An 11,941-nucleotide genomic window follows, 5' to 3' on the forward strand; every position below is an offset into this window, starting at 1 on the left:
AAGTGACTGATGAAAACTCAAATCCAAAATATTTTGTCAATACAGTCTGATTTTAACATTGCAGCCCCAGAAAGTAGACATCCATGACCTATGAAACAGATTATTACTTCTTTGATTATACAAAGCTGTTACAGTTTTCCAACCAACAAAAAAAGCTCTTAGGATCTAAGTGCATTTAAAGGTGCCCTAAAAGTGTCATTCCAAAAGCCCAGCTCTACATCTTTGGTGTCTTTGTGATGTACAGAGATCTCTCATCCACACTCCTTTACGGGGTTTCATCTTACAAGTGCCCTCAAGTTGAGATGTGTTAAGTCTAACCCTGCAACTTTTTTTCCCCCAAATACCTCTGGGATTTTTATTGCATAAACTTTGTTCCACTATCTCATTAATTCTTTGTACTGAGAAATTCATACTTTCGTTCTTTTCTTTAAGGGCATATTTAAACACTGTATAAAACATGAAAGGTTCTTATAATTTCTTGACTGTTAGGATGAAGATGCGAGGATTGACAAAGACATCCTGATTTATGGCACTCCAACATCATTTTCTCTCTTGATCAAAATGAAAGGGGTGCCATTACCTTTCATTCAAAAGGGCAAAAAAATAAAATAAAGCCAGAATAGTCACACCATGTAAACAGTGCCAAGAATAGGAAATCTTTCCCAAACTTCACCAAACCCAGCCATTACTTTCACTAGCACCAGTATATTTTCAAGACATCAATTCCTTCTCTGAATCTCCTGTACCACTCAAAGGAGAAAGGAATGAAAAACAAACATCTTTTACCTGTCCTTTGATTAATAACAGATTATTCTTTCCAGATGACATTTTGTTAAATCAATACTAATATTACAGAAAGAGGAGGTTTACCTCCTATAGCATTTACATTACACTTGTTTACCCATCATTTTTAATGTTTTGAATACAAATTTAAAACATGCTTCCTTTTCAGCTTATTTTTCTTTCAAACCACAAACTGTTTCCATCATAACACAGCAGGCTTTCAGCACCACCAGTCCTTTCTTTTTCTTTTTTGTTACAGAATAAACAGCGGGAGCTTCCAATAATGAAAAATACATTAAGTTCATATTTGTGCTGATGATTTGAAGTCAGTTAACTTCTGTCTGTCAAGAGCAATTTAATACAATATCTACAGATTCAATAGGGGAGCTCCATCAGCTGTTGGGCCAAAATGGTATCACCATGGCATTGCATGCATGGGAATTAACAACAGGTTTAGCTGAAAGTAAGTTCCACTGATTTTGAATAAGCTTTTATATGTATGCACAAAGGAAGCATTGGCACCTGAATAACTCTGGATTGTTAGCAGATGATAGTAATGCTTTACTAAATCAGGAAATGATTAACAGCCTTTCAATTTTGTAAAATACTCAGTTCCCAATAGTTTATTTTATTTTAAGCCTCAACACAGCAGCAGCAGCAGGTTTCCACTGAAGGAAAAGCTAGTGCTTAATTCTATTCCTTACACAGAGAACAAGAGAGAAAGTTTGGTCAAGCACTCTGCTATGTTCTTGTGCCATTGGACGCAACCCATTTTTGAAAGTGACATTCTAGATTTGGCACACATCACAAAGTAGCAACCAAATAAAATGCTCTGATTCTATTCACCACTGAATTATTTTTCCACCTCCAATACATATGTAAATGCCATTGTTTCCAATGCCACTTTTGTGCATACACTGAAAAGAGAATAGACTGTTTATGATTACTCATTTTAAGCAACATTCTCCACAGAAGAATAGGGATACTGATAAATATGCAGCTGAAATATCTCAACTATCAAGGAGATTTTTTTCCCTCTTTTCCATGCTCTCCTTCTTTCAAATCCACAAACTTATTTCTCTAAAATGAGGGAGGAGGGAGGGGGGAGGACAGGACCCTTTTGGTAACTAAAGAGTGAGAATCCATAGTAATCCAGTCGGATGCTACTGTACTACATTTAAAAGACGAGTGGCATAATTCAGAATATCAAAGTCACAATCCTAGCTACAAAGCATTATGAAAGCTAACTATTTCACAGAGCTGTAACTTCATAGGCAACCGTGTGAACGTAAGTGGACAAAAATTATTCAAAGGGTAAGAAAACTAGACTGATTTCAACACCACTTTTGTAATTAATCTTTTGTGGACACTTACTGCCCACAGAGCATTTCATTTTTTCCTTCTATGAAAGCGCAAAACATACTGATAAAGTTGTGACTCTGATTTGTGATCTTTCGTTGTAAAAACTTTCCCCTCAAGTATTGTCATCTCTATTACATTCCACATGAACTCAATCAGTTTCATGTTTAGGATTTGATTCAACCAAGTCCTATAACATACTGCTGGCCACTGGACACAATACTTAGATATCTTGGCAGAATATTTTAGTTTAACAGCATAAGTCTCTAGGGTTGGAATTTAATTTTTCATCTTTTTAATTGGTAATAATACAAAGTATTCCTGCATGCTTACTCAGAAGACTGTCCCACTGCTTTCAGTGGGACTTATTCCTAACTGAGTACAGGACTACAGCCTAAATTCTTTATTTGCTTCTGTGTATGTGTGTGCACAAACACATACATGACTAGCAACTGATATAAAAGCTATTTTTGTTCATTTTTCCTTTGCAGGAACATGAACAAATATTTTTAACAATTATCTGTTTCCATATTAAAAAAACACTGTATCCAATCAAAATTTAACCAATTAAAACATGCATTAAAATGGAAACTCACTGAATTAATTAGCAACATTGAATGCTTAGGGGTTTGATAGTCTTCCAGGTTATCAAGATGAACTGAAAGTTAAGCATTTGTACAGATCTTTACTAAAGTTACCTCACATAGCTATTGTTGAATTTTTAACTAGCAACTTCAATATTTAAAGATTACCCCCTCTTACATCATGATATCTAATCTTTCCTTGCTAGATACTGGATATAAAAGTGTGGCTAAAAAAAAAAGATTAGGAAATTAATGGGAACTACATATGGGATGGTATCAAAAAGCTAGTCAGTCTATATATACCATTAGAGCATTTCCTCTTTTTTCTGCTAAGCAATCACATCAAGCTGTCCCTTTAGTATTTCCTTTCCAAAAGAAACAGAATGTTCATTCAACAAACAATGCACATTCAGTAAGAGTTAAAAAAAAAACTCCAATGAATACTAAAAATGCATAAACAAGCAAGAACACACAGAGACACACAGAGAGAACGCATATCACTTAGTTCTGAATGAGGTTTAATTAAAACTTCTGTTTCTCAATTATATTTTTTTTAAAAATATGAATCTGCACTGAGTCATCTTCATGCTGGAAATAGCCCAAACATGACAGGAGCATCAACTTTTAAGTTAGAAAATATACCTCAGCTAGGATTAACTTCCTATGCTTTTGCAAAACTTATCTCGGCATCTCAGACTACCCAAGTCAAAATCCACAGTAATTTAGTTCCAGCATTAAAACTATTTCCTCATAATCTGTCAACAGTGTTAAAATAACTACCTCAGAGTTTAAAAAAACAAGAGAGGGGGGGAAGGAGAGAAAGAAAGGAAGAGAAAATAATAAAGTCTCTCCTTTTAAATGCCTTGCAAAATATAGCTATCTATAAATTTGAAATAATAATAATGATAATAATAATAATCAAAGCCCATTACTTCTTAAGTAGTCAATACACACCTAACGTTCGGTGTTGCGAGCAAGCTGGGAAGAAGACGCTTGCACTTAAATCTTGAAGCATCCCGTCCTGATGAACTCAGAGAAACTATATTCTGCCATCAGAAAAGTACTTCCTCCAGAACACCAAACAATTGTATGCTCTGCTCTGAAGGAAAGAGCAAGCCCAGTTCTGGCTGTAGGCAGTCTCTTGAGGTACAATAATATAAACCTGATCAATTGCAATTAAAATCTGAACAGAGGCTTGGAACGTGAAGTCTTGGTGCATTAGTTCTTGCCAAAAGCAGATGTGATTGTGGGCTGGAAGCAATTTCTCCTGGTAATTTGTGATGACATTGGATAGAGCAGCCCCAGAGTCCCCAAAGACAAACTCATCAGAGGCTCTAATGTATGCATGACACATGAGGTGGCTCTTTTAGAGCTCAATTAATTGGGCTGAACATTAAGACAGCAAGTTCAGGACTTTTTCCCCCTCCCTTACCCCCTCCCTTACCCCCTCCCTCTTTCTTCCAGAGTGGTTTTTTTTTATCCTTTCCTTTTCTTCTTTATTTTGAAAAAAAAATTCTCCTTACCTTCTGCAAGCCATGTTTCCTGTAATTGGCTTAGATCTTGAAACAGTTCTAGGAAAAGAATGAGAGATGAATAAAGGGTCAGCAGCTCCGTAATGTTCAAATAATACTGAATTAAACAGAGGTCTTTATAATACTTGCTCATTCTATGTTGCATAATTTTGCATAGATGTAAGTATTATTTGGATTCTGCATAAAATATATGTGGCGGAGTATCCATCACAATCAACTACAGCAATAATAATAATAATAATAATATGCTTCTCAGCTAATTTACAAATATCAACACAGACTTTGCTAGGCACCCTGAGAGTAAACCCCACAGATATCAACTGACCTGATTTCTGAATGGCCAGGACCACTTAAAGAGAAATTCCCAGAACTTCTTTATGCATACCTACCCAGAAGACAATCTATTAATTTCAGTGGAGCTTACTCCAGAATAACTATGCATCAGGTTATAACCTATTTTTTAAAGGAGCAAGCAACAATGAAATGCTATTTTGCCCATAAGTTTGATATAACATATTACAACATGTTGGAAATAAAATCCAGACAAATCATCATGGCAAAGTACTTGGATTATATTGGAAAGGGGATATTTGGTAGGCAATGTGTTTTAGTTAATAAACGCCAAATATAACCAGAATGGAAACCTAGTATTTGTAATTCAGTCATTCTAGTTTGAATTCAGTTCTCTCCAGGACAAATGCAGTCAATTCATGAAGCTCTTGGTTTGGCTGTGTTGCTATTGTTTTAAGAAATCATTATGCCCATATTAGCAGAAGAATGTTTTTGTATAGCATTTTTAGAAGGATTTATGGGCTTTCAAAATAATTGTAGGATGTCCTCTGGGCATCTGGGAAGTCTCTAAGCTACCAATCCAAGTTTGAATAGGGTAGCCTTATATTGCAGGTATACAGAGTGAATTTCTCTGTTTGAACCCAGTTTAATTCATAAAGGACTTCGATGCTTTGCTCAGAGTTTGAGAAAGCCAAGTGAGGACTACTTTGCACCCAATCAAGCCAAGGGCAGCCATTTCAGGGAACAAGCCATCAAGGCAGCACTGTTGCAGAAACAACCATTTCCCTGCAACGGGCTTTCCGCAATTCACTGAGTGTTAGGTTCACAGGGTAAGATGCTAAAAAGTATAACTGGCCATTTCCTTCTGAGATGGTCATAGTTGGTTACTATAAGAGTTACAAGCTAAAGGGTAGGGATGGAAAAAGTAGGCAGGTAAACCTCTGCATCTTGTCCTAATTTGACTCTGGTAATTAAAGCAAAGCTTCAGCATCTCTCCTAAAGGAAATGTTAGTGGGATGGGAGTGTGCAAAGGCCTACAGGCAAGCAACTGTGTGTACCCTTTTACTACCTAGCATATCAAACCTTGCCAAATTCTCACCTCACAGGTGGATGGCATTACTTATGTCCCTACAGTGTGGCAATACCTAACAGAGAGGGTGAGTCACTGAAGGTACAGCAGCCTAGCAGTGAATTGCTTTTGTCAGCTTGTGTCACATCACGAAATGTGGTTTTCTTGTCCCATTTCTATAAATAGATGTAGACAAGACTCCAGGAAGGTGCATGAGGGAGGAGAAGGAGAGAAACGGGAAGAAATGTGCAGACATCAACATTTAAAAAGAGCATTTCAGGGTATGTAGATCTAAGAGGGGGAGCCAATAACATTTATTCTCCCCCCTCCCCACTTGCATAATGCATATCCTCACCTTCTGAGTCATGAGCCAGATCTCTGTTAATGAATTTTCTTTTCCTGACATTTGCTGGTCGCTCATTACAATTTCTCCCACAGAGATTCTACAAATAGAATAGAATGGTTATTTTAAAAGAAAAAAGGGGAAGAAGTTAGATATCAAGCAATATTAGCAAGAGATTTTAAATGTTAAGACTATGGAGAAAGTTCAAAGCTTTCCTACTGATCCTATCACTAATTTCAAACTAGGATTTTTAGAATTATGTAGGGGAATATTTATGGCTCAATCCACCTACCCAAAACACATGTCCATAAAGACACCTATATTTTCCAGGGCAGGACTGTAGGTGTAAGGTGTTTATTTTTGGCAACCTGAAGTTCTAACACCTACACAAGAGTATTCCTTGAAAAGCCAACTCTTTGACTGAGGCTGGTTGAGGGAACAAGGAGATCATACTTTAATTTTTAACTCTTTATTTGCCAAAGTCCTTTAAAAGGGGAAAGCTTTTTTTTCTTTTCTTTTTAGGGGACATATCCCTACTTTAGATGACAAACAAGACTAAAAATTTGTAAAAGTGCAGCAGTTTCTCTCTTCTTATAATAAAGAGGGGGGCACTTCGTTTTTCCTCAGACCGGAATGGTCCATGGAAGAAAAATGGAAATTTACTGAAATAAGCATTCATCTCACTACAAAGTACAAGTTTTCCTGCCTTCACCTCCGTCCAAAAATAAAACAAACAGAAAACACAGCAAATAATTTTCCCCATAAAAGCTTTTGCTCTCTCCCCCTTCACTTCACATCGCAGCCCCCACCCGAGAGACCCAAGTTTAAACAACTTTGGAGCTGATCACTCACATTGGTGACCATGTAAGGCACTTGCTGGTCATAAAATCCATCCATTCTGATGTCTTTAGCGGAGTATTTTTATTATTATTATTATTTTCTGGACATTGGATTTAAAAGAGAGTTCCTCCAGATGCAGCCTCCAAAGAGCCTTAAAAAAACCGAGAACACAAGATGGCTTTTAGAATTTTTTTTTAAGTCATGAATGAACTGCCTGAATTTGCATATCTAATGATCCTCCAAGGGTGCCATTCATAAAAACACACACATCCCTCCTTCTCGGCTGCCTTCCTCTGGGTTACAAGCAAGAGCCGGAGAGGAGAGCCGGAGAGTGGAAAGGACTTTTTTAAGGAAAAAAAAGAAAAGAAAGAAATCAAATCGAGAGCCAAGCTGGCATGCCCGTTCTGGTCCCTGGAGCGATCCCATTCGTAAACGTGTGCAGAACTAGTAATGGCGCACGACACGACTCGCGCTGCACCTAACGGCAGAGAGGAGAGAAAAAGAAAGAGCGCGAGAGCGAGAGAGACGGAAGGCAGAGCTACCTTCGCCTGGCAAACCGCAACCACGTAATCGCCGGAGCAACAGACAACAAAGTTGCTGCAAAAACCCACCTGAAGGTACAGCAAAGACGATCGGATGCGCGCGCGCGCGCACACGGACCAAAACAAAAAAGTCCTTACAAATTTAATAAGAACATTAATTATTTCTCCCGGCACTTCCCCTTTCAAGCGAAAAGCGCCACTGACAGGACACTATACTCAGTGGTTTTTCCTCTACTTCTCCTCCAGGGGCCTCTAGTCTAAACCAATGGATCTCTGTATCCCATTGGCTAACCGCGCCTTTTACAGGATCAGATTTCTGCCTGTCAGTCAAACTGCCTCCCAACCTCCCCCCACCCTTCCCGGGAAAAAGGGAAAAGCCGGATCCTCCCGGATTCTGCAGGGGATTCGGTGGATCATTGTTATTCCCTAATTCTACCTCTTCTCTCCCCCCACCCCAAGCGCGCACAGCTGCTGTTATGCAAAGACTTGGACTTATGTGAGACTCTCAGTTTGACAGCGCCTCTGTCATAGATGCGGTGCCCGCGACTTAATGCCTCCGTTTATGCAAGTTGGAGAGATTTTCTCCCTTGTGCCAGTAAAGGGACACACTCAACATATTTCATTTGAGGTGGCTTTTTTTAAAAAAAGATGCTATTCTCCAATCACAGCCCAGCTTCAGAATGTTGCGAAATTCAGCTACTTTGGCCAAGCATTGGCCACTGCTTTCAGGATACATATAGGCAACTTGCTTTCAAGGATGGGATAAAGTGGTGAATCACCTGTCAGTTCCCTATTTCATCAAAAAACATCATCATCATCATCATCACCACACACTAACTAAATGTGATGCCTACAACTGAGATTCTTTAAGCAGTAAAAGAAATGAATACCCAGATTTTATAAATTTACTGCTTAAAATAGGGATTTGGTAATGTGATTGAAACATAAAACATAATCTCTTCCCCTGAGCCAAGTTTTTGGAATCATATTTCAGGAACATGAACATCACACTTTTTTAGAAGAAATACGCATCCTCAGTCAAACTTAGAGATTGGGACACAGGTGAAGTGGAGCTCAGCAGAAACAAATCTAACAAGAAAACAATCAGATGGGCAAGAACATTGTTCAGGTAAGAGCTGGTGACAAAGTCCTTTGAATTGTTACAGAAAGTTTTTCTCCTGCAGTTTTGAGAACTACAAACTTGGTGACTGTTGGGCTTGCTGAATATATGTCTACATGAAGCTTTGCAGATTCACAGCGTCCTTCTTTTTTATTCTGTTTTGAACTGGCAGCTGCTGCTTTGAAAGCTATCCCTACTTGCCTGCATGTGCACATACTAACAACGCCAGGACCACCAGCAAAGTCAAGTGATTGGGTACCCACACACCTGCAGAGGCAGCCAGGAACCCACCCTCGAGCATCCAAGACAGCCTGCCAAAGAACAGGGCTTCTTTAATGTTTCAGAGGGAGGTGCTTCATTCCCCCAAATGTGCTTTGCCAAGCCCCAGGTCCAGATGCTTTGTGCTGCCCTGCTACATAAATATCACAAATGTGCTGAGTGTCAAAGAAGCCCTCACTTCCACAAAGGTCTGACTGAAGCATTTTAATCAAGAGATATGCCTCCCTGATTTTAAAGCATTGGAATGGAGTTGCTGCTTTGCTTCACTTTGATTAAATCAAGATCATGAGGATGAAGATGATTAGAATTTTATCCCACCTTTATATTTGGTCAACTCAGGGTGGTGAACATACCTAATACTTATGCACCTCCTGTTTTCCCCACAACAACAACAACTCTGTGAGGTGGGATGGACTGAGAGAGAGTGACTGGCCCAAGGTCACCCAGCCGGCTTTCATGCCTAAGGTGGGACTAGAACTCTCAGTCTCCTGGTTTCTAGGCCAGCAGCTTAACTACTACACCAAACTGGCTCCATGATGGCTAGTGAAGGCATGTCAGCCCTACATCAGCTCTTTGAATTGAAGTATGTATGACACAAATCACCTCATGAACTTCTGGCACATTATTGCCATAGGACGTAGGGCTTGCCAAAGTAGTTAGCATCCTTGACTGCCTTCCTGAAGCAAAGGACACTTCACATGTCCATAACATACATACATATATATTGTTGTCATGATGTCAGTGCACAAATGATGAGAATTATGAGATTTTTGTGATGATGTCATGTTGCCTGTGATGTCACTTCCCCTCCATTGTAGATGCTCATGGGTATATCTTCTACTTTTATTAATTACAGTAGAAAAGATAACAGGCTGGTTAAAAACTCCAGTCATAAAAGACAGCTTGATTTATTTTTCCATCCTTGGAGTATTCAAGGCAGCAAAACAGGAAAAAAAAAGATTGCAAAATTATATGAAACAAACTCTGTTAAAGAGACAGAAACAGCAGTTAAAATCATTGGTTCAGTTCAGAAGGCCTGGCTGAAGAGTAAGTCTTAGGCTAAGGCAATGTTTCTCAACCCCAGCAACTTTAAGATGCATGGACCTCAACTTCCCATACTGGCTGAGGAATTCTGGGAGTTGAAGTCCACGCATCTTAAAGTTGCTGGGGTTGAGAAACACTGGGCTAAGGCATCCAAAACAAATGATCCACTGTTATTAGCTTCACAAAAGTGAATCTATAGTACATGGCAGCAATCCTCTTCTTATTAAAAGATGTTAACAACTAGCCTTCAAATATATCTGGAGTTATGTACAAATTAAGACACAAAATGTTAGAGAACACTACAAGATAGTAAAAATAAGAGATAAAACCATCATGGAACAATTCAAAAAAGAGAAAATACAAAGGGACTAACCAGCTAAAATTTCTAAAAAGAGGGTAATTTTAAGTTTTAACCTATGATTAAACCTTTCAGGAGGCAACAGTTCTAAAAACAAGATTCTGCTTTCTTAACACATAACATGTGAAAAAAAGATAAGCAAAAAGACTAAATTGGAAGGTGGAGAATGTGTGGGATAAAATTTGTGTACAGCTATTTCAGAGTACAGGTAGTCCTTGCTTACTGACCATTCGTTCAGTGACCATGCAAAGTTATGGCAGTGCTGAAAAAAATAACTTTACGGCCCATTTATGACCTTCGCAGCATCACACAATCACATGATCGCCATTACAGTCAATATGTGTTGTTCTGTGCCTGATCTGTGTTTCTTTCTTCCCCCCCCCCCCCCGCCTTGCAGAGCAGAGTTTAGAGAGCTGTTTGCTCTTCCACACATTGAAAGCAATGCAATTGCACTGGCAGCCCAGGGTGCACTACACAAACAGCTTACAGTACGCTCTTGAAATCTCTTCTTCTTCAATCTCTTTGCTCTGGGGGTGAGGGAGAAAAAAAAAGCAAGCAATTTCTGTAGGCAAGGGTTACTCAGCCAGGGTTCCATGGAACCCTAGGATTCTGTGAGAGGTCAGTAGAGGTCCCCTGGGACATTACAATTTATTTAAAAAATTATTTCAAATTTAGGCAACTTCACATTAAAGAGGTAAGTTTCATTCTTTATTTTTAGTTTAAGAACACCATTAATGCATATATACAGGCCTACACATGAAACGAATATGGTAATTTTGTAACCTCTGGCCTATCTTTGAGCCTGAATGTGTAGGAGTTCCCTGAGGCCTGAAAAATATTTCAAGGGTTCAAAAGGTTGAGAAAGGCTACTGTAGGCAATCCCTTCTTCACTTGACCCTTCCCCCCTCACAGAGTAGAGAGATTGAAGACAATGGGATTTCAAGAGAGTAAGCTGTATGTAGCACACCTGCAGTTCCCAGCCCCAGGGTGGGGTGCAATCACAATGCTTTCAATGTGTACAAGACAGTAAGCAGGCACTTGAGCATTCCAAAGGGCAGGGGAGTGGTTAGGAGGCAAACAGAAGCCAAAGGTGTGAAACTGACTAGTCTTGTCTCTTTCTAGCGGAAAAACACAGTTGCAGTCACATGATTTCCCACTTAGTGACTGCTTCACTTAGTGGCAGAATTGCCAGTCCCAATTAGGGTCGTTAAGTGAGGACTACCTGTAAGCTCTATTGAAGTCAGTGATGCTTATCCCTGAGTCTATGGCTGGTTTTACACTTTGCACTGAGCCACCATTTCCAATTATAGTTTGCTGGCTTAGCCACAATGACTAGGTTCACATATAACACTATATCAAAATAGTTGAGTTTACATATCACCCTAAACCATGATTGTTTACCTCTAGTTTGATCATTATCCCATAATGGCTGACTTCATACTTAACATTAAAAAGTAGTAGCTCAATTCACAGATTCAAACAGAGCGCGCAATTGTCTATGGCAAAGTGTGAACTCAGCCAATATAAGAACTTCGTAAGTCACTGAGTGTTAACAAGATATAATCTTTATATTTGGCACCAAGGGAATACACATAAAAAGGAGCAAGTTTCCAGCCATGTGGTCGCGATAGCTATCTTGACTTTTTTGACCCCTCTCCCAAAGGAAGACACCCTTGCCTCAGATATTAATTCAGCACTTAAAGACAATGCAGAAAATGCCACAATATTCCAAAGGAAACTATAGATTGCACGTTTTCCCTTCTTTGTTAATTAACATATGAGTAACTGGATGGTGAC

The 11,941-nt window shown here is 39.0% G+C and overlaps 1 protein-coding gene across 2 annotated transcripts in view; it reads right to left on the bottom strand.

Moving 5' to 3' along the window:
- The window catches only part of ETV1 (ETS variant transcription factor 1), a 97,886-nt gene extending 90,358 nt beyond the window's left edge, over nucleotides 1-7,528 (bottom strand). The window contains exons 1-4 of one of the 2 annotated variants that reach the window (XM_063303704.1): nucleotides 7,413-7,528; nucleotides 6,814-6,952; nucleotides 5,974-6,061; nucleotides 4,250-4,297 (exon numbers count right to left, since the gene is read on the bottom strand). In XM_063303704.1, the coding sequence (XP_063159774.1) occupies nucleotides 4,250-4,297; nucleotides 5,974-6,061; nucleotides 6,814-6,858 (181 nt within the window). In that variant the 5' untranslated portion in view covers nucleotides 6,859-6,952; nucleotides 7,413-7,528. Of the gene's footprint in view, nucleotides 1-3,680; nucleotides 4,047-4,249; nucleotides 4,298-5,973; nucleotides 6,062-6,813; nucleotides 6,953-7,412 lie in introns of those variants that run through there. The other variant, XM_063303706.1, reaches the window with a different exon arrangement.
- Nucleotides 7,529-11,941: the final 4,413 nt, after the last annotated feature.

The sequence above is a fragment of the Candoia aspera genome, chromosome 4 (genome assembly GCF_035149785.1).
Source record: "Candoia aspera isolate rCanAsp1 chromosome 4, rCanAsp1.hap2, whole genome shotgun sequence".
NCBI lineage: Eukaryota > Metazoa > Chordata > Lepidosauria > Squamata > Boidae > Candoia > Candoia aspera.